The 27,530-nt window shown below is 38.5% G+C and overlaps 1 protein-coding gene across 13 annotated transcripts in view; it reads left to right on the forward strand.

Annotated features, from left to right (window-relative positions):
* Positions 1–27,530, forward strand: part of TCF4 (transcription factor 4) — a 243,940-nt gene that overhangs the window by 175,849 nt on the left and 40,561 nt on the right. For all 13 annotated transcript variants that reach the window (XM_049619967.1, XM_049619973.1, XM_049619975.1 and 10 more), the window contains 3 exons: positions 17,178–17,283; positions 21,040–21,173; positions 26,788–26,920. In XM_049619967.1, coding sequence (XP_049475924.1) covers positions 17,178–17,283; positions 21,040–21,173; positions 26,788–26,920 — 373 coding nt within the window. The remainder of the gene's footprint in view (positions 1–17,177; positions 17,284–21,039; positions 21,174–26,787; positions 26,921–27,530) is intronic.

Below are 27,530 nucleotides of genomic sequence, written 5' to 3' on the forward strand. Positions count from 1 at the left end.
CCAGAAATGGATGTTGCCTGTTAAATCAAAGTGATAAACTGCTGCAGGTAAAAGCCTCCTGAAGACGAATGGTACCCTCTTGGCATTATGGTAATAGCTCAACCATACGCTACCAAGCTCAGAGTCCCATTCTTTCATGCCTGAGCTCCGTGGCCTTCTCTGTAGGTGGTAGAAATTTGCCTTCTCTTTTCCACAATGTACTCAAGGGAGCCAGCATTAGGGATTCTAAGTCCTGGGACCACTGCAGAGACCTTAGAGACCTTTTATTCTTTCTTCTTGGTATCTTGTTCTTTGGCATCTGGCTTTAAGTACAGGACCAGAACACAGGGGAATTTAGGGAACAAAACCAGCCAGAGCTTCAGGCTTTTCCCACTGAAGGTAGGTCATTGACGCGTACTTGGACAAAATCTTGTATCTCTTCTTTGGACTAGCACCATCATCTGAGGTGATCAGTTTGAAGTTTTAGAGAGGTGGTGGGTTTCATCTTTCCTATTTCGGGAAGTTATTTTGATTGTTGAAAAAAACATTTTAATGTACTTTTCCTAACTCCTTCACTCAAATGGCGGTAAGAAGCTTCAATGCCTCCCATGAGTAAGGTGCTGGAATATAGCTCTAAACAAGACAGACATGAGATAGATAAGGAAATGGGCCGGCAAAATGTAGTTTGATAATGCACTGTTGGGGGAGCACAGCCAGCCAGAGCTGGACACAGGAGGGGACACCTGTCCCACGTTTGACCTAGAGGAAGTGAGGTCCAAGAATGAATGGGTATTAAGCAGCAAAATGTAAAGGTAATAAATGGACCAAGGAAGAGCATGACATATACTGTTACCTGACTGGAGCTCATGGTGCCAGAGGATAACAGAGACTGAAAGGATCAACAGTGGTCGGATCATAAAGTGCCTTGTGTACCCTATGAAGGAGTTGAGATTTTATCATGACTGTAATAAGGAGCCCTCCGAATGGGTATGCCCAAGAGGTCATTGAAGCTAGAAGTCCAGAGGGATAGCAGGAACACCGGGAAAAGCTAGTCAGCAAAGCCAAGGGAAGCACATTTCACTAGAAGGAGGAAGAAGTGAATGGTGTCAGATGTTGCTGAGAGACAATAGTGACCTTTGGCTGCAGCATCCGTGAGCTCTTGAGCAGTTCTGCTGGGTAGTGGGTGTGGAGGGAGGGTAAAGAGGTGGAGAAAGGGCATGGCAGGCTGCTTTTCCATCATCGTGGTCATTGTCATCATCACCACCACCAGAAAATGAGCATCAAGCATCTTTATCTACCAGAGAGAGAGAGAGAAGGAAAGGAGAATGAGACACACACACCACAGGGAATTGGAACATATTTGGGAAAACAGATCATAAATATAAAACAGAAGACAGTAACGCAAGATAGAAGACATGCAAAGGGCAAAGTGAGCCATACAAACCAATGAGATGAAACAGATCTGAACAGAGCCATAAAGACAGGACAAATCATATGGCAGATGGAAAGGGAGAGTTTTTAAAGAGGTGAGTGCAGCTTGAGGCTTGTATTTTGAGTTATGCCTCTCTCAGAGTCCAGTCTGTTTAGAGGTTCCTATTAAATGGAAATGATGGAAAACCTCACTAAAGGTGATGTGTGCTCTTAACATGCCTGTGACTTCTGTTTAAGTTTCTCACCCTTTTTTTGGAGAATTAAAGGCATGGACTGACTGTTATAGTTTCATGCAATCTTTATTTTTAAAATCTGGACCCAGAAACTAAGAAACAGGTATCACAAGTAGAGCAAGTCAGCGATATTCATAAATTCTACATGGATGAGTTCCTTGAAGTTTTGCACATCCGGTGATGGACGTCTGTGCAACTACAGTGTCGTATCTTTCACATCTACGTTATCTCCGTATGATGTCCTCTTCTTGCTATGAGGCCAGAGGTGCACCCTCATGTACAGTACCTTGAAGAAGCCATTCGTGATTCAGAGGATGATTTTTCTCAACAGAGATACCTGAGATATATATTTGTGTAAGGCCCTTCAGTGCTAAAAATCTGCCATGTAAACTTTGTAAGTGAAGGAAAGAATTGGTCCTCTTTTACTTTGGCTGTTTCCCTTGTTTGCCCAGTAACTATTTGTTGGGCACCTGCTGTGGTCAAGCCATTGCCTTCAATGTGCTCCAGGTTACATCCTTTGCCCCTGAAGAGCCCATAGCGTTTTATTGGAAAAATGACTTCTATTCTTCCTAAAATTCACACATTTCGAAAGTAAAATGCTGGGAAAGTTTAGAAGATGAAATATATTTGAGGCACCAGGGTGGCTCAGTCGGTTAAGCGTCTGACTCTTGATTTCAGCTCAGGTCATAATTTCACGGTTCGTGAGTTCGAAGCCAGCATTAGGCTCTGTGCTGACAGCTCGAAGCCTGCTTGGGTTTCTCTCTCTCTTCTCTGCCCCTCCCCCGCTTACTCTCATGCATACGGGCTTGCTCTCTCTCTCTCTCTCTCTCTCTCTCTCTCTCTCATATTGCTCTCATATTAAGAAGGTTGTTCTCATATTCAGAAGTCTTCCATTAAAAGAAAACAGACTCATCACCATCAAAAAATACTGCAAGTGTCTTTAGGGCGCTGAACATGCTATACAAATTAGATACCTTGAGGTCCATACTTTTTCAAGGTGTTTTCTCAGTGCATGATCTTGTTTTATTTGTACCGCATCTCTGTGTAGCAGCAGATGTTATTATCTCTATTTACCAAAGAAATATCATCAGATTGAAAGAGAGGTTAATGACCTACCTGTAGTCAATTAATGAGCGATAGAATCAAAAGTGGAAAGATGGTCTCTTGCTCCTTAGAGCACATTGGAGACCATTATTTATAGCTAGTTAACTCACTTAAGATATTTTGGCAATGAAAGAGAATCTTAAGTTCACCTTCTTTTTTAAAAACTTCCTTAACAGATTTATTGAAGTATAATTGATATACAACAAATCATACATATTTGAACGTACAGTTTGAGAAGTTTGACATATGTATGCTCCCATGAAGCCCTAAGTGCATCTTGGTAGAATGAAGAACATTGAGTTTGCTAACAAAGAGATCATGAGTGACTTTGATAAGAGCGCAGTTTTTATTTCAGTGGAAGGACAGCCTCGTCTCCTAAGAAATCTACGTTATTTACCTAAGTTTTCCATCTAGCAACTGATGACAAGGCATATTACTTAGGAAGTTTGACCCTGTTGGTCCTCTCTACTACTGGAATACCATCTCCCTACAGATAGGTCCTCACGAATATTTTGTTATGAGCTTGCTACTCTGTTTTGTTTTGTTTGCATTCATTGAGGTGCAATTCACATGACATAAAATCAACCATTTTAAAATGAACAGTTCAGTTGTATTTGATACATTAACAATGTTGAGCGACCACTTCTGTCTAGTTTCGGAACATTGCCGTCATGCCCAAAGGAAACCCTGTACTCATTAAACAGATCCTTCCCATCCCCCTGCTGCTGTGTCTTACAAACCTGTAATATTATCATTGACACAAATAGGTATGCACGCAGGCGTGCACAAATACATACATGGTAGAGACATAATCCATCTATGTAGAGATTAGGAAATTCCGGGTCTACCTAGCATTGGGAAGTTCCAGTCAAAGGACCTAATGGGTCCTCATTATATAAGCAAAGAACTGTATGTTTAATGGATGTTTCTCTGGCAGGTAAAAGAAAAAAGGAAATATCCTCTTGCTTCTTTTTAACATTTCTCTGTATTTTTCTCAAATTCTCATTAGATACTAATTTATCAAGGAAGAAAAAATAGACAAAAATCAATTGTTGGCCTTTTATTATGTAAAACTGCAGTGTTCCTCTTCTTGTAAAAAAAGTTTCTCATTAATTTCTTTAACATTGAGAATTTTAAACTGCTTCCCGTATCTTAATATTAAACGATCATCTGGATTTTACATTTCTAGTTTTGAAGATTCAAAAGTATTGAACTAACTAATTTAGTTATCAAAGGCTTTTTTTTCCCTGGGGAAAAAAAATCAAAGGGGCATTCTTACTGTAATTTTTATTGTTAAAGTAATTACTGTTGTTTATATTTATTTATGCCCTTATTATTCCAGAAAAAATATTTGAGGTAGCCAGTAGCAGATCATTAAACTGTATATCTTTAAAATCAAGAAAACTTAGATCAAATGAAAAAAAATGTCTGAAATTCAAATATTAGAGACAGTCAATTCTATTTTAAATGTGCCTGAAGAGATGCACTATTTATTGGTGGTAATCTGTTCCGTTGCCCAGTCCCCTTTCAGGAATATTATTGCCCTTCTTGATTAACCCCCCATTTCCTTTAAGAAGTTTTCTTTGAATAACCCTGTTCTAAAGGGATAATAAATACTACTCATTTACACATGTTTTCTAGTTGCTTGTTATACATCAGAGTTCTCCTGACTGGCTCCTAATGACAATTCTAGAGTCCTAGGTTTGTTTGGTTGCTTGTTTGTTTGTTTTTATGTATCAAAGCACCTAGCCTTGTGCTAGCTAAAATCTCTGCTGTGCATTACATCAGTGAAATATTGCCAGCTGTGTGTGAGAGAGGGGCAGGTACTTGAATGGATAATAGATAAAGAAGTGGTTGATTGGACAGAGGCATTGACAATTTGAACACTTATTATTTTTTTTTTTTATTTCAGTCTGTGTCACAGAGTCATAGATTTGGTAATTATTTCATGTGGTTGTTTTTAGTTGAAAGGAGTTAGGGCCATATGTTTTTTTTTATTTTTTTAACGTTTTATTTATTTTTGAGACAGAGAGAGAGCATGAATGGGGGACGGTCAGAGAGAGGGAGACACAGAATCTGAAACAGGCTCCAGGCTCTGAGCTGTCAGCACAGGGCCCGACGTGGGGCTCGAACTCACGGACCGTGAGATCATGACCTGAGCTGAAGTCAGCCGCTTAACCAACTGAGCCACCCAGGCGCCCCAGGGCCATATGTTTTGACAGAAAAGAGATAATTCATGCTTTTTTTTTTTTTTCACCTTTGTAAACGGGAGCTGGGGTAATGATTTTACAGTATACCAGGGCAATGATTCCTGTTCAAAACCTCACCAAATTGTAAACTCACTGTTCGTGACAATTCTCTTAGCAAGCAGAAGATGAAGGCATCTGTTTCAAGCACCCAGGGTTTAGCTGATGCACCAAGCATAGCATAGAGTTCATCTTGTACTCGACTTAACATTAGTAGATCTCCTTTACTAATACAGAAATTTGATATCCAGATTCCTTAGACTGTAGGCAATTTGGAAGGACATTCTGATCAAGTGCTAATAATTCTGATTTGGAATGAAAACCCTAGCTAGGTCATAACCCCCCCTTTGTCCCCATCCAGTCATGTAAAATCTCTCCCATCTTTTGTCTCCCAGTGTATAAGATGGGTGAGATGGTTGACTTCTTGGATAGATAATCTGTCTCAAAGTGATTCTTTTTTTTTTTAATTTTTAAATATTTATTTATTTTTGAGACAGGGAGAGACAGCATGAACAGGGGAGGGTCAGAGAGAGAGGGAGACACAGAGTCTGAAGCAGGTTCCAGGCTCTGAGCTGTCAGCACAGAGCCCGATGCGGGGCTCGAACTCACAGACCAGGAGATCATGACCTGAGCCAAAGTCGGAAGCTCAACCAACTGAGCCACCCAGGTGCCCCTCTCTCAAAGTGATTCTTAACTAAGGTCATGAAAACAGAAAGTCTTTATAATTTAAAACACTATGAAGATACTAACTTTCTATAATGATCAATCATATAATTTTACTCTCTTTTCCACTGTTAAGTTCAAGCAAAGAAGGTATCTAGAGAAGTACATATCCCCTTTTGTGAATTGTTTCTTTGACCATTCCTCTTGTCTTTGTAGTATCAGTTAGAACCTTGGCCTTACTGGCTTTTTATTCTTACTTGGTTGGGTCTCTACTTTTGAAAGTGTCTTTCAGCTTTTGTTTGACACAACTTTCTCTCTAATCCCTCTTGCTTCCTGGGAAGGAACATGTAGTTAGGAATGATGGCTCTCGGGCCGTTGTCTGTGCTTAATATAGACAAATGCGGCCCTGAAGACCCGGGATTGGAGGGACAGGAATAGCACTTTCAGGTTGCGCAAGTTCCAACTATAACGTAACTGGCATTTTTCTTTGGTCGTGTTTTCTCTTCTTGTAAAGCCCTCTCTGTACCCTCATAACTTCTTCACTTTTCTCGAATGCTTTCAAAAGTGACTTCTTGAGAAAAGATCTGAGAACTCATCATGTTGAATTCTCAGCTGCTAGCAGAAGATAACATTTCCTGAGATGGAGGATGATTGGAAATATGTTGAAAAATGGGTTTGTGACCATGGGACTTTTTCCAGGGATATAGGTTTTTACCGCTCATGGTAATGTTCATTGATTAAGGTCTGCAGCATTGAAGTTACTTGTTTATCCCAGTGGTACCCAAACTTATTTGAGCTTACATCCCATTTTAAAAGACAGATCTATTAAATAACATCCAATGGAGGATATCAGCTCTAGTCTTTAGTCATCAACCTATAAACTTGAGTTCAAAAGGAAAGGGATGGGGAATATTCTTAGAACCCTTAAGTACGGACCATTATAGATCATTGTCTTCACCCCTCAAACAGAGAAGAGTATGAAAATCTGTTTTGGCAGAACAATGAATGTTTATTTTATGATGGTATTCTTAGTTTGGCGTGTATCTTGTGTTCAGTGTGTTCATTCATTCATTCATTCATGCATGTACTTAGTCACTACTTGAGCCTGTTTCATGCCCAGTACCACACACACACACACACACACACACACACACACACAGCACACTTGCACATTTTTTCATAATATTTGTTTAAACCTTGTTGTTTCTGCAGTCAACTATATTGAACAGGCCTTCTTAGCATTTAGTTGGCTATTGAAGAAACACTAATCAACACTGGAATAAATCTCAAATTGATTTCTCTCTTTGTTTTAGAATCCTAAAATTTGTTTTCATCTGGAAGATATGCTGCCCTCATTTAATTGACAAAACAATGCTTTCAGAGGTCACAAAGCTATTTATTGGCGTATTTAACCAACACTATTTTGATGTTCCAACACCTCCTAAAGAAACAGTAGGTGTCGTCTTAAAAAAAGCACATAACTGGTTGCCAAAGAGAAGAAGTAGTGTTGAAATGGGATGTGATCTGTTAGAAATAATGAACAATCATGAATTTGATGTGATAGCGGTAGAGATAAAAATAATTCAGTTACATCTGTTTAAGGTTTAAAATAAGTAGAAATAATAATTAATAGAAATTAGAAGTCATGTTCTTCTTAACATTACCTTTAATTTCCAGTGAGCAGTCAATAAATAAAAGCTTGGAAACAAATTGGTTAGGTGTTTGGAACATATTAGAGTTGTGATGCACTTAACATCCACAGTCGTTTATGTGTGCCAATCCTGAGCCTGGTGAGGAAGCCAAGTCCCATGTGAATAAGTAACATAAGGAATGTAACCAGGAAGACGTCAGGTTTCACCTGGACCAAATTTTGTGCAATTAAGTGTTTCAAGAGATCTTTAGCCAGGTGTAACTTAATCAGTTTAAGGCATTCTCAGCTAGGGCCAAGGTACTCAGAATGTTGGCAGTGGGCATTCCTGTGATATACCACATTGAAAGTAATAGCAAACATACAGTGTCTGCTCACTTCGTGCCAAGAGCAAGAGAAATGCAGGTGTAAAAATAAAAAGAAGTATTTGGAGCCAGAGGCTAGTACACACAGGCGGAACTATATTAACACTTCACTTGAATGCTGTAAGAAATAATATGGTGCTTTTTATCAGTTTAGTGTCCTGGTATTTAGTCCTGGGTCTGGTTTCACCGCTAAATGCCAGTGTAACTGGCAGCAGATTACTTCACTTCTCTCTGACTTCAGTTCTGTTGAACAAAAGTATTGATAACCTGCTGCTTCTTTGCTCAGCTTCATGCCTGGAAGACAGATGAATGGTCCTCCTGAAGCAGCACACTGGAGCCTCCTTTGTGCCCCCTGGACTGTGATCACCTTGTGTTCTTCTCTTTAGGCAAAGAGGCATTCTGTTAGCCCCCTGGCTGCAAAACGGTCAGGGCATATAGATAAGGGACCCAGGATTCACAAAGCTGGGTTTTGGTAGGAAGTCCATGAACACTCTGGAAAGAATTCTTAGCTGCTAAGAGATAATGGTGGAGAATGGCAGTTACAGTTCAAACTCTGAAACCGAACTACGTGATTTTGCCCATTTTGCTACTTAACTAGCTATGTGACTTTGAGCAACTTACTTAACCTTCTCTTAGATTCTTATTTGTAAAATTAAGACAATAATGCAACAGCCGTGTTAGTGTACAGACAAAATGAGTACATGTACTTTTTTTTTTTCTGGAATAGTGTCTGGCATATCCTAAGTACAGTGTTAGCTGTTTTTATCAACAACATTATTTTCTCATGCCAAGTGTGACAAGAGCTTTGGTCTGGTAGGCATTGGGACCAGGTCCTTTTCCACTTCTGGAGGGTGTTAAGCTATGATTTTACTTCTTTTCTTTGTTTCTATTTGGTAACTCCTGCATATATGACTGAGATGGTTATAGGATAATAAGTGGAAACACCTTAAAATCTCAAATGTTCTGGGGCACCTGGGTGGCTTGGTCGGTTAAGCATCCCACTCTCGATTTCAGCTCAGGTCATGTTCTCACGGTCGGGAGATCAAGCCCTGCATCAGGCTCCGTGCTGATATCGCAGAGCCTGCTTGGGATTCTCTCTCTCCCTCTCCCTCTGCCCCTCCCGAACTCTCAAAATAAATAAAAAATTTAAAAAACTTCAAATGTTCTGTATCTATGATAGATCTAGATAGATCATATGTATGACTTAATATCTATTATATCATAACAAAGTAAGCCAAATCATACCTCTCCCGGGTGTTTAACTATCTCAGGTTTGCAATGATAACACCTTGAAAATCTTTCTAAAATAATAGAGCACTATGTAGATTTAAATTACAATAATATTATTGTACAATTATTAGTAATTCTTAGTGCTTTTTTAAAAAATTGAAACAGGATTTTTTTCCCTCCCTTGTAAATATTTATACATGTCAAAGGCTATATAGATTCCCTTTATTTTTAGAGTTTGAAATTTGATCCAGAGATTTGAAAAATATACTACAGCTAGCTATATAAAAAAAATATAAGAATATCCTTGCCTTTTTATTTGAAGAAAAGAAAGAATAAGGTAGAGCTGCCTGCCCATAAAGAACACCAGGTTTTTCTTAGCTCCTGGAGGGGAGGCAGGGGTTGCACACAGGAGGCACACTTAATACTGGGTCCAGCTCACTTTTGCACTGTATAATCTCCGATCTTGCTGCAGAGGGGGTGCACTTGTAGGGAAAGGCATTGCTGCGGGCCACCCATGTCTTCGTGCTTATGCAACTCTGGAGCCTGAACCCTTAGGGATCGCTCAGCGCCTCCTTCTCCTTCCTGTGGCTTTCTTTTGGGTCTTTGTGATGTCTTCCAGCTACAGAATTTGATTGGTAAAGACACAAACAAAGAAGGGAATTAAAATTCTCACAATTTTACTACTTCTTAACCCGGAAAAGGAAATGTGGTGGCTGAGAAGAGTCAAACTCTTGGCTGTAATTCATTTATAGGATTTAGCTTTAGATTTAATATACTGATCTGATCATGCACACATCATCAAAACTCAGCTGACATGTAGAAAATGGAAAAATTATATGTGATGTATATGATGTTTGTGATGGAATGTATAGATGTATGTTCAAAGTAATTGTGTTCTTAAGTATATTACATACTCAGGAATTTCTTTTAGGGGGATCATATATTCTCTTCGTGATGCAATATGACAGAGTGAAAACAGGTAATTACTTGTTAGTGAAAATGAAATAGGAATATCATATACATTAATGGTATGTTTCACACATTTCGATAAATGTGATTTTTTTTATGACTACCAATAAAGATAGTTTGTGGAATAAAGAAATTCTTCTTACTAGGAGTTATTTTAGGGCATTTAGAACTATTTGGTTAATTCCTATAAAACTTTCAAGTGATTTAGATGGCCATAAAAGCTTCACAGTTTCAATAGCCTACACCTCTGAATTTTTCCATTTATTTATACCCATCAGTTTGTCAATATACTGCAGACATTCATGTGTTATCTCTAAATAGATTTCCTATTTATGTGACAACAATGCAGATTGGCTTTTAACCATTACCTGGAAATGAAGTAGGATTTCTTCCATTGGTAAATATTCCTGGACTTAATGTATGTATTGTTCTGAGAATATATCACGTAAATAATTTTTATTCCTATAGTTTGCTGTTGGTTTTAGTTTTTTGCACTCTTGGATTATTTACTGCCTGACTGTTATATGCCCTTGAGCATTATTAACTGCCTTTAAACCTTGTAATAACTTACTCAACTCCGTTACTTGAATCTGTCTATTAACCTTTTATGCCATTTTACTGCCCATTAGAATATTTAAGTTATAAAGGTAGAAAAGACTTTAGAAAGGAGAGTGCCAAGGGGACTGGATGCAAAGTCAGGGGCCCTGGGCTCTGTCCATTGACCTCTTCCTTTGCTCATTTGTAAAATAAGGTCGAAAGCATTTGAGCTTTAGAAATATGATGCTAAGAGACAGGACAGAGGGCAGCAGGTGAAAAGAGAAAGGAGAAGCTGTAAAAAAAGTCAAATAAAAAGATTTAAAAAAAAGAAAAAGTATTAAAAATGAAGAGAGAGTAGAAGAGAGGGACCCAATTACCAATAATGTGAAACCACATGATCAGAAAACTTAAACATCTGTTCAACTTTTATCGTCTAGAAAAAGTGATCACACCATGTCTAACTATAATTCCTTTGCCAAAGACACTAAGGGCCAAGGACAGAATTGCAGTTGAAGAATTTCTTCTGCTTCCTACACATCCAGAAACCGAGAGTCACAGATACTCTTGCCTCGTGTCCCACTTGGTACAATTTGCAGGAATTTTGGCAGATGGTTCTAAAAGGACTTTAAAAAATATGTAGTAGTACAAGGAACTCTAAAAATAATAAATAAAACTAAAACGTAAATATCCTGCCATTCAGTAGCATCAACATTTATCACCACCCTCTATATGCTACGTACTAGGGATACCTAGAAGTTGCTTCTGTAGCTAGTCCACCAAAGGACTTCTAGTTCTTGCAGCCTAGAAAGAATATCAGTTCTTAAATGGGCTGGCATTATTGTAATAGGCAGTCTAACAGAGGGTGACATGCTACCCAGGAGGGTATGGCCCAGGAGGACTCTTCACAGACAAGCATGGGTCTAAACCAGTGCTCCCAACAGAACACTCTGCCGTAGTAGGAAAGTTCTATGCTAGTGATATCCAGTGTGGTAGCAGTGACCACATAAGGCTGTTGAGCACTTGAAATATGTCTAGCATGACTGAGGGAATGGATATTTCACTTCATGTAATTTTAATTAAGCTTAATTCAAATAACAACATATTACTAATGGCTAGTATACTGGATAGCACTGTTCTAGACACTTCTTAAAAATAGCAATAAGCAGTGACTAGGACTTACAACAAGATATAAATAATAATACCATATATTGAGCGCCCACAACAGATTAAGAATTATGCTTGACGGATGTTATCTCTAATGCTCACAAAAAGAGTAACTTCATTTCACAAAGGAAAAAATTTGAGGTTCACAGTATCACCATCCAGCTCACAATTAATTGTGAGAGCTGGAATCTGAACCCAGTTGGTCTAGCTCCAGAGCTGGATAAATTCTACTATTATGCCAAAGACTTTTCTACACTCTCTGAAGACTCTTTCAAGTACATCTTCCCCTTGGTTTATGGATCAGTTAGGAACATACCTTTCACTTGGTCACATGGCACGATTACAGAGTCCATATTAACTCTTCTGAATGTGGAGGTATCACTGCCCTGAAGCTTTCTTTTCTCTTCCTGTGTGACCCATGTCTTTCAAACAATATTGTAAGAGTTGAGAGTCTAGCCCAGTTGTCTGAGTAGTGAGCTGATCTACCTTTAAGTATGTTTCCCCATTAGATGCTGGGAAGCATCAAAGCATATGCCTAGGTTTGTGAACATCACACACAGCACACTATAAACTCTTGTCATTTGCGCGTTTCACTGTCACAGTTTAGAATATTTATAAAATCTTCCAAGGTCTAAACTACTAAGTGAACCCTGCTAGCACTTGGGCATCTGAGGCATAATTCTGCTTTATTTTCTACTCATTATGGAGCATACAGCAACTCTCTTTAAGGGCCTGAAAGTCTGTTAAAATTCTGTGTTCGGATGGTTCTTGCAGAATCCCAAAGGGGTAGTAATGGTAAGGAATTTAAAGGTACATTGTACAGCCCAGTGGTTATCACCCAGCACCACTCAGTTGACACGCCTCGTGACACATGGTCTGTAGCCACTTCTCTTTATCCCCTTAAAATTTAGCTTCTCACTTCAGGAAGCAAGTAACATTAATATGTATTGGTTTTACTATGAACGTGCCTTATCACGTTTTACTTTCTTAAAAGGTAATTATGAAACCCCCATGAGAATATTTCTATAAAGTATGGTCAAAGTACAGCCTTGTGTTGATAATTTAAAATGTGTTTTTGGGGGTGCCTAGTTGGCTCAGTCAGGTAAGCATCTGACTTCAGCTCAGGTCATGATCTCGCGGATTGAGGGTTCGAGCCCTAAATCAGGTTCTCTGCTGTCAGCAGGGAGCCTGCTTTGGATCTTCTGCCCCCTTATCTCTCTGCCATTTCCCCCAACCCTCTCAAAAATAAACAAACGTTTAAAAAAATTTTAATGAAATAAAATATCTCTTTTTGCCTTTTAAGAGCAAGAAATTGTGTTTGTTTTTTTTAATGGAAAGAATATGGACTGATGACCCACTTAAATCCTGCCTTTACCAGTTAGTTGATTGTTAATGTAGAAAAGGTGGCTTAATGTTCCTAAGTCACATTTGTTCAGGTAATCAACATAATAGCAGCATTATTATTCAACTTTTCAATGGCATAAAGCTAGTAAATTTGTGGCGTAACCACTGAGGAAGCTACAGAGCAGAGTGAAAAAGAAAGAAATCCAAATTTAGCTTTTTTTCCCCTCTTTCTACAATGGAAGATTTTATTTTATTTTTTAATTTATTGTCAAGTTAGCTAACATACAGTGTAAACAGCATGTTCTTGGTTTTGGGGATAGATTCCCGTGATTCATCACTTACATACAACACCCAGTGATCATCCCAGTAAGTGCCCTCCTCAATATCCGTCACCCATGGGGGAAGGGAAGGGGAAAAAATAGTTTCAAACAGAGAGGGAGGCCAACCATAAGAGACTCTTGAATGTGGAGAACAAACTGAGGGTTGATTGGGGAGGGGGAGGGATTGGTTTTCTTTTCTAACAGGCAAAGGCTCTATTTAAAAGAAGGTACTGTATTATTTCTTTGATGACTGAGCAAAGGATAACCAGGAACATTGGATGGAACTGCTAATATAATATAGTAATACTTCTCAAAGTACAACAAAAACCAAATACATAGTATGAAAATGTTTTTTTTATTTTTATCAGTGCAGGGGTTAGTGTTATCTAGAGAGATTTGTTAAACTCAGATTTCTGCATGCATGGTTTTGTTTTAAATTCGGAAATGTAAGAGAAAACATAATGGTGCTAAATTTGAACATAAACTATACTTTGCCACTAGTTTGCCATGAAGCTTTTATTCAACAAATAGTTCACTAAAAGAGCTGCAGCCTATGAGCTTTGGGCCAAGTTTCCCATTTCCAATTTTGCAACAGAAATTTCACACTTCTTTGGAGGAATCAGAATGCCAAAAGTCACCTTGATCTAAGCGGCCTTATCAGAGAAAAACTAAGTGTAGATTTTTGTTTCTCTTTAGACTTTTCTGATGTTTCATAGATAGAGTCACTTCAATATACTTAACTAGAGTTTGGGATTTTTATTTCATTTTTCATTGGACTGATTTTTTGGTGTTAGTCACTAAAATGATTCTAACTATTTGAAGGTATCTGGGACGTTTGGCGTTGTTCTGTTAAATTAAAGATATATATATTTAGTTAACAAATCATCTTTCTAGTTACCTAAAATAGCATAATTAAAATCAGTTGTATGTGAGCTTTTCTTATTGAATTTAGTGTCTCTATTAAATACATTATTGAAACCCATACCTTGAAGTCTTTTGATTGAGAAATTGGCAAAATAGTTGACTGAAGTAAAAATAATGAAGCAGCTTCCTGGTCATCCAGGTTACTAAAGATGAAAATATTTAGGATAAATTGAAGTATGAGCATTATGATCAATCTGTTTTCATAAATATCATCTTACACCTCTACCACTATTTTTAAAGAAAGTAACCTAAAATTAAGTGCCACTGATAGTTGTGCATGGAGGGCAAATTGCAGATCTTGAGCGGTTGCTTTGACCATTCCATTTTCAAATTTCTTATCATTAAAATGGAGGAGGGGAGCTGAACTAAATAAAAGTATAGGTGTGCCTGGCTGGCTCAGTCAGCAGAGCATGTGACTCTTAATCTTGGGGTTGTGAGTTCGAGCCCTATGTTGGGTGTAGAGATTACTTAAAAATAAAGTCTTTGAAAAAAAAGTACAATAGTTCTGTGCAAGGTGTATTTATATAAACAGTTCTATAGGGCACTTTACCTTAAAGGTCACTTGAAGTGGGAAAGATGCCTTTTTACCATAAACAATGGTCCATTTCTTGTTAATAAGATTTTCATCTTATGTGAAGAGTCTTGGGGTGCCTGGGTAGCTCAGTCGGTTAAGTGTCTGACACTTGATTTTGGTTCAGGTCGTGATCTCACAGTTCATGAGTTTGAGACCCACATCGAGCTCTGTGCTGACAGTGCCTGTTTGGGATTCTCTGTCTCCCTCTCTGCCTGCCCCTTGTTTATGCAGGCAGTACTTAAGAATTTTGAATAAATGATCTTATTCTTAGATCTTTGAACTTGATCATAATTCATAGTCCAAGTAGCCTCCTTATACATGAGTAGAATTACCAAAGATATGTCCTTATCTCCCAGAAGAAATATCAACCAATTCTGCCCAAATCGGGAAAAAAGGTGAAACTTGTTAGGTGCCATCACATGGTGTTGACATAATAATATACATGACATGTTTAAAGTTAATGTAGCAGAATATAATTAAAATTAAACTATATAATCCTAGAAGAACTTATTTCAATTGTTTTCAAATACAAGATGGTTTAATAATGTGGGTCACAGTTTATTTTCACTTTTACAGTACATACATTAATTTCTGAAACTTGGGGGTGATACGTAGTACACTTAGCTTGTATTAATACCAATGGCCAAACAGCTGTCCGGCTAACAGCCTGTACTATAGATAATATCACAGAGGCGATCTGATTTTCAATTTCCCCTTTCTCTAGATAGTAGGGTTTCCTTCATCTTGTTATCCTACTTTCAAGACCTCCTCTGAATACATTCAGTAGCATTTCCCAAACGGTTTATTAGTTGTATAGTTCCCAAGAAAATGCTGGGTTTCGCTTGACAGAACTTTAGGGTATTGATTTGTTTGGGGGTTCCTGGGTTAAGGTTTATTCTTTGTCTCTTAGAGATAATTGAGAAGATTTCTTCCTTTTTGTAAGCTCTGTGGAAATAGAAGGAAATAGACATTTATGTATTTAAAATGTGAGGAGAACTAAAAAATAAAGTGAAGTATAGCCCATGTAATATGGGGCTTATATCCCTCTATGACTTAGGAAAATTCCTCGTTTTCTAAAGCGTGCCTAGGTTTTTCTGGTTTGTTTTTGTTTTGTTCCATCTCCAGGACCTCCCAATTTTCAAGGGCACTGTGGGGCATATGTAGCATTTATTTGATGTATGTATGTGTATGCATATTTTGCCACATCTGTCTCTGCGGACCTATCCTTTGTGAAATCCTAAACCTTGTATTAATGCTTAGTTTGTGATTCATGGTGTTCCGAGAGCAATTATGTAATTTTTCTTAGGGTGTTTATTCGACGTGCACTGTAAAAAAATGGGAGTATTTTTTGGTAACTCTGCAGTTGCCTTTTTATTGGTGAATTTCTCTTTCTTTTGCTGTGACCTGTGAATATCACTGCAGGCTCTCTGCCAATTTTGTGAGCCTCTGCCTGCTTCAAAATGGAGGCAGGAAGGTATCCATTTTCATCAAGAGGATGACAGTGTTTCAGTCTCTCCGACCATCTGGAGAGAGGAACTTTTGGAGCAAAAGAAAATAGGGATTTAAAAAAATTATATTTAGCAGAAAAGGCAAGGGGGGAACCAATTAAAGTTAAACTATACCTTATGAATTTATGCTTTTCCACTATGCTCTCTTCTTTAAAGGAAACCTAAACAAGAAAATACACAGGCTATTTTTATAAAGGACTGGTTCTCCAACTCTCATGAGTATTAGTAAACGAATGTTCAGTAAATTAGGATTTTGGCACACTTTTTTTAAGTTTATTGCACACACAAATATAATAAGAGCTATAAAGGAGTGCTCCCCCCTCTTCCTGTGTACATGCTGATTGTTGGTGGTCTATGTAGATCTGGGCTTTTAATGGTCTTTTTTCATGCAGCTCTGCAAAAAGCTGACACTATGGGAATTTAATATTCCAAGATGTATTTGTCACTTTCTGTGGTCTGGATAGTGTATTCGTTTTCTGGGTCTCTGTCTCTTTCTCTTAGAAGTAAAAATTTTAATTCAAAGTTCAAGTAAAAGGGAGAGGCTTGACGCATGCCCTTCTGTTTTCACCTTTCATGTGCTCAGAGGCTGTCTGTGTTTAAAAACAAAAAAAAAAGGATGCTTGGACAGGACAGCCCTGTGGGTATTATATAATACATTTAACAAGACATAGTTCGCGGTATTCTTGCCTACGACTGGAAAATATCCACCCCTCCCGCCCCCCGGTTTTCCAGTCACACAAATATACTCAGCATTTGTTGTTGGTGGTGGTGGTGATGGTTTTTCTGTATTCTGGAAGGGGTAGTGTTCTAGGGTTTGACAGATCTGGGATGGACATGATAGAAATTTAGCATTTAGTGCCTGCTTCTTCTCAAGTAATGGACCTTGAGGTGCTTTGTTCAATGCAGCAAGGAAAACTAAATTGTCTCTCCTTCCTCAGGTCTATGCTCCATCAGCAAGCACTGCCGACTACAATAGGGACTCGCCAGGCTACCCTTCCTCGAAACCAGCAGCCAGCACTTTCCCTAGCTCCTTCTTCATGCAGGGTAAGATGCTGCCTCTTCTGCGGGGAAATCCACTGGGCAGAATCTCCCCAGGTCTTCTCAGGTCATGCATGGGGCAAAAGACTGCTGAACGGATCCTCAAGAAAATGGAATAGTAGGCAAGCAGAGAATATTGAAGGCCATGCTCTTCTTAGGAATTGAATTCGTTAAAAATGAATCAATTAATTAAAACTCTACTAAGACTTATTTTTTAAGTTAAATCCCCTTGAGCAATGATGAGTTTAGATAAAACTGTTTGGCTTCACTTAGAACTGATGCTTTGACGGGGATGGTCTTCCTGACGGATCATTTCAGCGTCTTCACTCCCCTAAGAAGAACGTATGTGTATTTTTGGAAGTGTTTTGGTTCAGTGTGTATTTTGAGCATCCTGGATGTAGCCAGCTGGGAACAAATTGTCCTTATGTATAACTTCATATAAAAATTTCAGCCACTTATTAATTTATAGGTAAGAACAAGAGTCCCATTTAAGGTGAAGCAAACCTATCTGAAGACCGGAGTATGATTTCATTACACAGTGAAAGCTCCATCCCAACATGCAAATTGATTTTGGGTAAAAGACCCAGCTTTTTTCCCAGACAGTTTTAGAAAATTACAGTTTCACAGTAGATAAAGTATATTTACTTTCAGTTGTGCAGTATATTGAATTAACTGTACGTGGATGTGTGCCCCCTGAGCTTATACTCTTGCCACTGCTGCTTGGAAAAGACTGAGGTGGTTAGAGTGACAGCACCTGCCTGTAAGAATAGACTGTCCAGAGATGCACCTAAGGCTTTGTCCCCAGTAAGCCTGTGACACTTGTTGTCAAAATGTGATGATCTTGTTGCCAAGTTAATACTCTGAAATTTAGACATGGAGTTTGCCAAGAACTCTTGTACCTGTATGCAGAACTTTTAACTCTTCCTGCCTGGGTGTAAAAACCTTTTTTGAGTGTGCCTTGGCAAAGTGCCGTGGGATTTCCTTTCCATGCTACTCTGGGAAGGGCCATATCATGGGAAGGGGAGCACCCTTGGAGCAGTGAGACCAAGGGGGGGCAGCTAAGTGTCTCACTTAGCTTGCAGTGGACACACTCAAAATCATTCTGATTAAAAGGGCTTTATTTTCTTGTCCTTCAGAGTGTTAGCTTTTTTTAGGTTGTGAGTTCACATGTGAAATTCCATGGAAAATCTATGAAATTGAATTGAATGGGTCTCGTAGGATTGGAGAGAATTTGTTCCACACATAATAGAGCTCGTGTTCAGAAGGGTCCTTTATCTTTGTGACCTGTCCTAGGTGTAACTCACCAAGGGACACAGGGTATGTCACTTCAGTGTGTCCTCTGCCATGACAAAAGCCTTATCCCCGTTTGCTGTAAACAAGCAGCCACTTAGGCATCAGCTCCCCTCTTTTATGACCCACCAGAGAAACCATACCACTGGTGCTTGGAGTGATTCATCACTCAAAGCAGTTTTTCAGCGAGAAAATTGGCAGGATGGATTTCTTCTGTCTGCCTTCAGGACGGTGCTTGCATAGACTGCATGCCGCATGGGAGGTCAGATAGATTAAAACAGCAGTCTCTTCTGGATAGCAGACCACGCAAAATACGGGGAACAAACTTGGCTTTTCTGCATATGAATGCCCAAGAAAGCAAAAAAAAAAATTTGAGTTGACATTTATGATGAGCACAATTAATTTGCACACATCTAATTCTATTCTTTCCAAACAACATTATGCCAGATCATGGGATGTGATAAATATTAATTTACTGTGAAAAGCATAATTTATGTAAAGTACGTATTTTTATAAGACTGCACTAAGTAGAGTGTTGTGTGTTAACAAATCCTAAATGTATTTCCGTATACTGCATCATGTTGTCAGAATGTTTCAGGAGACTCTCGTTCAGTGATACACATTCTCAATTTATTTGTCATAGATGCCATCTATTTGAAATGTTAGGGCCTTAACTTCATATTTGAATTTAAGGTGACATCTAAACTTCCACTGTCTGAAGGCTAAGTCTTCAGTACATGAATAATAACTTTTTGAAAGTCCTGTGTTTTCACATTATCATCGCAGAAACAGTATCCCATCCGGTTCCTGCAGTAAGGGGGGCATATGGTGCCCTGAGGATTCAGGGCTTAAAGAGACATACAGTGCAGGTGAAAGATATTTAGAGACTGGCAGGAGCATATCTCAAACTCACTACTATGTGACCTCTCATTTTTCACTTGAACTTCCACCCTCTAATTAAAACTCCTGAGTTGTCAACATCACAGACATGATTTTTTTTTTAAGAAGTCTATTGATCATTCCTCCCTGTCCTTAAACTATTCCAGTTTTTGGAATTCTAATTTCTGCGTTTAAAATCTCAGTGAAGGGGCGCCTGGGTGGCGCAGTCGGTTAAGCGTCCGACTTCAGCCAGGTCACGATCTCGCGGTCCGTGAGTTCGAGCCCCGCGTCAGGCTCTGGGCTGATGGCTCGGAGCCTGGAGCCTGTTTCCGATTCTGTGTCTCCCTCTCTCTCTGCCCCTCCCCCGTTCATGCTCTGTCTTTCTCTGTCCCAAAAATAAGTAAAAAACGTTGAAAAAAAAAAATTAAAAAAATAAATAAATAAATAAATAAATAAATAAATAAAATCTCAGTGAAAAAGAGCTTTGTGGTGTATGGTGGCAGATTTAACTAATGTATTGCTTAAATTTGCAAAAGGTTTTTATTAGATAACACATACAGATGTTAAAATCATCTTATTTTCAAGGAGGCAGAACAGGCCGTGCTGTGACCTAGCTGATGGTCCCACATTCAGCTGATGTTCAATAATTTTAGTTAAACTATTAGAAGAAGGGAAACTTTGAATTCAGCAACCACATAGGTTTCCAACCCCCACCGGCCACCTTCATCTGAGAAACCCAGCCAAACATTAGTGACCTCTAGTAGTAACCTCTAGGCCAGTAGACCCAGAAAAGAAAAAGAATCTATAAAAATGTTTTTAATATGGTGTTAACAAAAAATTAACTTAATGTTGAAAGGTACTTCATATAATGACCGTATCATTTTAAACCTCTTTTTAACTTACGGTTTTATAAAATCCAGAACCTCTCAAAATTGTCTGTAGCATAATATTTAACTTATGATAGGTGTGTACCCTTTCAATGGCTACTGAAGCTTAGGATACCTATAGAACTATGTGCCAAAAGAAATTTCCGAACTATATATCTGAGAATCCTGCTCCCTTTAACTCATAATGCAATTTCAACATTAATTCTATGTATGTTACGAGAAAGAAATCTGATCTCTTAAGTCTGAGATGGTCTTTTTCATTATTACTAATTTCTTTATATGCTTTTAAAACTTGTGAAGTTATCAACTCTGTAATGTGTCAAGAATTTTATTTTTACCATGAAATTTAGGCACAATTTCACTTTTAGTTTTTGTAGAAAAAGAGGTCAGGGGACTTCTAAGAAATGTTTTCTTTAGTACTGTTTACCTTGCAGACTTGACATAATTCTACATAGAAATGTATTGCGTTGTTCTTTTATAGCTGAATTTTTACTAAGAACGCTGCCTATGGTAAATATTTACATTTGTTTGGCGATATAGAACCACTTGGGAAAAAATGAGGCTGACTGTCTTCTGATGTAATCAGTGAAACAGCACAAAGACGGATACACAACAGGCAGCCATTTTCAAGTATATGAAAAAACCCTATTCTGTGAGGCAAGGCTGAATGCCTCAGAAAAGTCATGGTGTTCTTTGTCTTTTACAGATGGCCATCACAGCAGTGACCCTTGGAGCTCCTCCAGTGGGATGAATCAGCCTGGCTACGGAGGAATGTTGGGCAATTCTTCTCATATTCCACAGTCTAGCAGCTACTGTAGCCTGCATCCACACGAACGTTTGGTAAGGGCAGATTTACATGATTCTGGACACAACACAGCTAGTTTCTGAAATCTCATCCTCTGTCTTTCCATGCGTGCACACAGGGACTCTGTAAATGAAAGTAAAAGTGGCATACACCCATCAGTTTTATATTGTTTCTGTGATCAAAGACCTACCTAAATCAGAACACCTTTGTAAGCTCTTTCTGGATTCTCTTTGCTATTGTTCTTCTGTTTATTGTGTCTTATTCTGTGCTTTCTTGACGACAGTGTTTGGCTCCTTTGGCACATAAAGATCCAGTGCATTTGAGTTGCAGAATTTCAGCTATGGTGGATCCTTTTACTTATTTATTTTTTTTATTTGCTGTCTGTAGTTTTGAAGAATATACTGCAGGGGGCAGGGTGACAGTCAGTAGACTCAGAGTAGGTGACCTGTATCTCCCATGGGCTTTTCCACTTCCTCTTTCCGGCTTCTGTCCCTGGTGACAGCTTTGACCCTTGGTGCCACACCCAGAGGAAAGAGTTCCTGTTTCCCATACAGTCCACTAGAAACAGCAACCATGGGGTTTCCGTATAGATCGGATTCCCAGTGTTCAGTATCTTAGCTATATCTCCATACTCCCCAACCTCCCCCTGATGCTCCCTTGCCTTACTCAGTTGAAAAGTGCTGAGCTGTAGAATGTTACCTTGTTTTCATTACCGGAGTGGCCACTCCACCCATTGCCTACACTCATCCATCCTAATGTGGCCCTTTATCTTGAAGGAAGCAGCGTTCATCTGATCATCTGATCTTTTCTAGCCTCAAAAACTCCCACAGCCCAGAATCCACTCATGAACTTAAGTCTATCATTATGTGGAGGAAAGGCTGCTTCTAGATCATGAGTTAGGTTTGAGATGCAATTAAGGTGGGGACTGAGCCCCTTGGGCAGTAATATAGCTTTAAAAATGTATGAAGCTGTAATCCTACAGATACAAAAAGGATGTGGCCTATCCAGTGATCCTTCCTGGTACCTGTGTCACTACTCTTCGTCTTGAAATTGCCCCTTTCTCTTCTCCTAACACCAGATTCATGTGTCTTTCTCTGTTCTGCTATAAGAAATAGTACTTTCTGGATTTCTGTGGTCTGTCCTCTCTTTTGCTTAACCATTAGAGATATAGAAAAGGTGACTTCTATACTATTCTGACAACATAAAAACATTCCAGAAGTTACAGTTTCTGATATCTTTGAAAATACCTCTTTAGTTAGTCCTAGTGATAGAGATACTGTGGTCAGTTAGCCTATCTGTTGAGGAGAGGCACATGATGGAGATGGAATTGGCCTTTTGATATCATCTGCCAAGTTTATATCATCTGTAAATGAAACTGTCTCAAATTTTAGCACATCTTCAGTAAATAGCAAATAATTTGCAAATTTCATCTTCTCTCCCCTCCTTTCAGGTATTAGAACAAACACTTAGAGAAATATCAACTGTTACTATACTAGAATTTCTTCTTGGCCAACATCCTTATTTCCTATCATCATTTTCCACTTCTCTAAGGAACTCATGACCAAAACTTCATGTGTCCTGTGAGCAAGGAAAATTTTGATTACAAATAAAAGATTTGGCAGTATTAACTAACATAACATGGAATGTCAGTTCTTCTAAGAGTTGTCCATTTCATATTTTCCTTCCTTCTTTCCTTCTCTCTCTTTCTTTCTTTCTTTCTTTCTTTCTTTCTTTCTTTCTTTCTTTCTTTCTTTTCTTCTTTTACTGTCATGCTGTAGAATTTTGATGTAGGTGGTTTGATTTTATCCCGAATTCACTGCATGGGCGGAGGTATCTTTAAAAAATGCTCAAATGCATAAAAAGTGTAATTTTAAAAAGGAAACCAACTACATTCCTTTTAGAAAAAAAATTTGTTGGAAACCTTAAAACCAAAACAATATTATCAACCCAGGAAGAAAGATTATTTGAAGGAGTAGACCAACAGGTTGTATCAGATGCTATCTTTGTAATGTCATTTATCTGTCATAGAACCCAGAGTTTTCATTCTTAAACATGATTATTTAGCAGTTCTTAGAGATATAAGGGTTTTTTTTAATGGTAAATGAATTAGGTCTCTGGTAATGTATCCTAATGAATTTTCTCGCTGGTAGGGAAACTGTTGGATTATTATATCTAGTAATCATTGTAATTTCAGTATTCAACCATTTGAAAATCTCTCATTGAAATGCCTTTCAGAAATCTGACACTGATTAAGAAAAATGTGAGTATGCAGTAGGCACTTAGTGACTTTTCACTTGAAAATAATGGTAATTCCTCACAATTTTTGCCTGTAGCTTTGGCCAGTCTCATGCAGAACAAAGGCATTGTGTGAGGAAAAGAAGAGATTTGGGGGCATAATTGGGCCAAACTCGTATTGTCTGTAAAGATACAACACTTTAGAAATGTTACTGTCTTCATCTCTTTATACCATGCTGTAATAGGATGTGTAGAGCCTAAACTCCACACATTTCAGTCATAACCGTCAAGACCCCAAGCTTGATTCTTCCAATCCCCTTTATGGTTTCAGCCTCTACAACGCAATCCCACAGCTAATCTCTACTATGTCACAGAGGTACATACAGAATCACTCAGAAGAATGGAGTTTGTGGTTAAGCTTTGGAATGGGTTGTTGCAGATTCAAGTTTGGAATGACTTGGCCGAGTTCTGTTTAGAAATAGAATAGAGTCCTCTGTCTGGCATGGTTTAGGCATGGTCTTTGTGCCACAGAGTGAAATAGTCCTAGGAGCCTGGAAGTGTATTATAAAAGACAAGTTCTTTTATTTTTTGTAACATAAACCCTTACCCCAGTGACTCTCAACCAGGTGTGATTTGACCCCCTCAGGGAACATTTGGAAGTGTCCGAAGACGTTCATGGATATTATGACTGGGGAGTAGGTGATACAGGAAATCTAGCAGATAGAAGCCAGGGATGCTGGGAAACATACTACAATGCATAGGAGAGCCCCCCACAACAAAGAATTGTCTGGCACAAAAGATTAATGGTGCCAACATTGTGAAACCTTGCCTTAGCCCAAAGCAGGATTTTATTCTTTGTATGTGCCACCACTTATTTTCTAATCTTTGAATTGTCACCCCATAAGTTGCTAAAATCATCACTAATAGAAATATTTTCAGTACTTTGTCAGAAGGCTCCAAATATGCTATAATTAATTGGGTATCAGAAGTAAACATAATTAAATAGTAGGCATGTAAAGCCGTAGCTCTTTTTCAGTCTCCCCTTTCCATGCATAGCAAGCAGGGCAGACGGCATCAATAGCTGGAGTTAGAGAGGTTGAGGGCACCTGTCATCGATGGTCCCTAAATACTCTACGTGGATTGCGTTGGTTTCCCCATTAAAACCTATAGGGTGGGACTTTTTCTGTCATTCTCTAAACACAGGATTAACCCTCTGTCTGTTAAATCTTGAATTAGTGCCGATTTTACGCCAGGTTAAAAGTGTGTAGAAATTTTCCCTGATGTGATAATCTTCTTCCTGCTTCACCCTGTGATTATATACTCATTTAAATATTTTTCAAAATTCTTTTCCACTGTTTTCATTTTTGCATATCTAGGACTGATTTGTAAAGTTTCTCTATTCTTCAGAACTTCAGCATGGAATACCAGTGTGTGGAAATGAAGGCAAACCACGTCTTTCTTTCAGTTTCCTCCTTCTATGTTCATTTTCTTTTTCTCTACTTTATTACAGTATTTAGCTCTCGAGCAGAGATAGTTGTTGTAAGTTTATGTTCTGTGACTTCCCCAGTCTTTTGGGTTAGATGTACTGTGGAACGGGCCCATTGTATTGTTATTCAGAGAAAATTTCATGGACTACTTGGGGTATTTTGTAAGCAACAAGTAGAAATGAGCTTAACAGGTGGCCTAAGGAATTTTGGGGTCAAGCAAAGAGTTCCATAAAATTAAAAAGTTTAAAAGATTTTCTTGGGAACTTGGAAAGGTGAAGGTATCATCTCAACCTTTTCACTGGAGTTGACCTTTCAGTTGGACTATTTTATGTAGAGGTAATATGTATGTAGAGATAATATTTTCAAGGGCACCCACCATGTCATTGGCAGATCTAACATAGGTTCATTTTCTAGACTGTTTAGTTCTCTCTCAAATGAGTAGTATTTCAGTCCACTATTTATTAAATGCCAACCGATAACCATATGTTCATTGAGTGTATAAGGTAATTATGTGGTCAGCACTCAGCCATGAGCTATCGGATGCACAGGTATAAGCTCTATTCCCTCCTCTTAAGAAGTTCACAGTATAGGTGGGAATGCACTTGAAACAGAAAGCAATGAAAGGCAGCATATAATTAAGTGTTAAATGGCACAGCGCAGACTGTGAGTGCATTAGGGATTCAGAGAAAAGAGATCATGCAAGAGTTGGAAGTTAGAAGGAATGCTAAAGGAAGAGCTAGAACCCAAGATGAGCCTCACAAAATTAATACAGAAGTACCAAGACACCAGGGTTTTACTCCTATGAATAAATGCCTGGGCTTTAAGCACCCCTGACTTTTAGCATCCTATTCAATCTCTAATTTTAATAGAATCTCTACTAATGATGTAATAAAAATCCATATCTGATTAATGTATTACATATAAGAAAAAAAGTGGATTGTGCCCAAAATAGTTTTCCTTTACAGGTCTGTAACACATTCAGATACCTATGAGAGTGACTTTCCAGGGTACTTTTTTATCTTGAAAAAGGAAATAGCTTGATGTATTTTTGTAAATAACCATGTCCCTGTTAGTGATCTGCTCATTCCCCAGCAGATCGATCAGTAGCAACAAATTTGCTTCTTTACAGGCTCTGTGATATGCCCCAAGAAAAGCAGCTTATTGGACAATTAGGATAATAATTGAACTTAAAGCCAAACTTAAAACAAATGATTCTGTAAAGATATGCCTTTTTCATAGTCAGCTATCTGGTAGATTGCTAATGAGGAGGACATGGAAAGAAAGAACTCAAATCAAATCAGTCCTTCTCAGTTTGTTCATTCCAATTTAATTCAATAGAGTCATTGATTTGTTTTACATACTGATATTTATAAAGGTATTTAATCATTGGTACTTTTAAAATTTTTTCATTTACCGTTTTGTTCTCGCTAGAATTCAGGAAGGTGATCCAGTTTTGCAGGAAGAGGATTTGAGGCTGACTGTTTTCACCATTTAGTGTCGAGAAGTTCAGGATGAAGTGTAATGTCAACCCCATGGGTCATGATACTGTTTTATTCATTGTACCATGGAATCTTTCTTACTTGATCAGTAGTTCATACAAAAAAATTAATAGTAGAAACGGTCTTTTACATTGCTAAAATCTCAGAGATACTTTTAAGCAGTAATTTTCGGATTCAGAGACTATAATCATTTCTCACTGTCCTGTATGGCCATTGTATTCTTCTACATTCGATGCAAACCCAAATAACTATGTGTCTTTGCATTTTATTCTTTGAAAAATGAAAGCTGTCAAATATACTCTTGGATATTTTGAAATTCTAAGAGCTATCTCCTGCAAAATGAAGAGTTCTGAAAGAAGTATTAGAAACCTAACCCATTAAGTATTTTATGGTTGAATATGGTCTCTTTTTTCTGCTTCCTGCTATAGAGCTATCCATCACACTCCTCAGCAGACATCAATTCCAGTCTTCCTCCGATGTCCACTTTCCATCGTAGTGGCACAAACCATTACAGCACCTCTTCCTGTACGCCTCCTGCCAACGGGACAGACAGTATAATGGGTGAGTCATGGAAATGTCGATTCTGACGCCGGCAGTCAATGTCATGGCTTAATAATATAGGACCTCTTTTTTCTCCTCGTCATCAAACGGCACTCAGGCAATGAATATCTGTCACGTAACTGAATGAAAATACATGAACCAAACAGAAATAGGCATTGGCTTGTCTATAATCACTTTTTTTTTTGTCATAAGAAACTGAAATTTGGCTACTTTGTTCATTGTGAGGTATTAGATTGAACAAGGCTTTCAGTAGATCCAAACTACCTTGCTTCTCACATTCCCAAACGGTAAGCAAAATGAATGTTTATAAGACAAACCGCCAAAGACTAATGAGATAGGGGGCAGGTTAGCTCCTAATAGTAGTTATTGACCACTTCCCAAGCCCCAGTCACCGTGCTAGGCTCTTACCCATGACATCTGAAGACTAGCTCCTATGAAATTCACAGGAGATTATTAGTAAGGCTTCACCTCCTAGAGAATGGGGCATCGTGGAGTCCTTCAGAGGAAAAGAAGCGTTTGCTCCCTTACTGGAGAGGAGACACCTGGGCATCAGTGGGCCAGAAGGCATTTACTGCTTTCTCTCAAGCAGATTTACTAAGAAGTTGAGGCC

This window comes from Panthera uncia, assembly GCF_023721935.1.
Source record: "Panthera uncia isolate 11264 chromosome D3 unlocalized genomic scaffold, Puncia_PCG_1.0 HiC_scaffold_8, whole genome shotgun sequence".
NCBI lineage: Eukaryota > Metazoa > Chordata > Mammalia > Carnivora > Felidae > Panthera > Panthera uncia.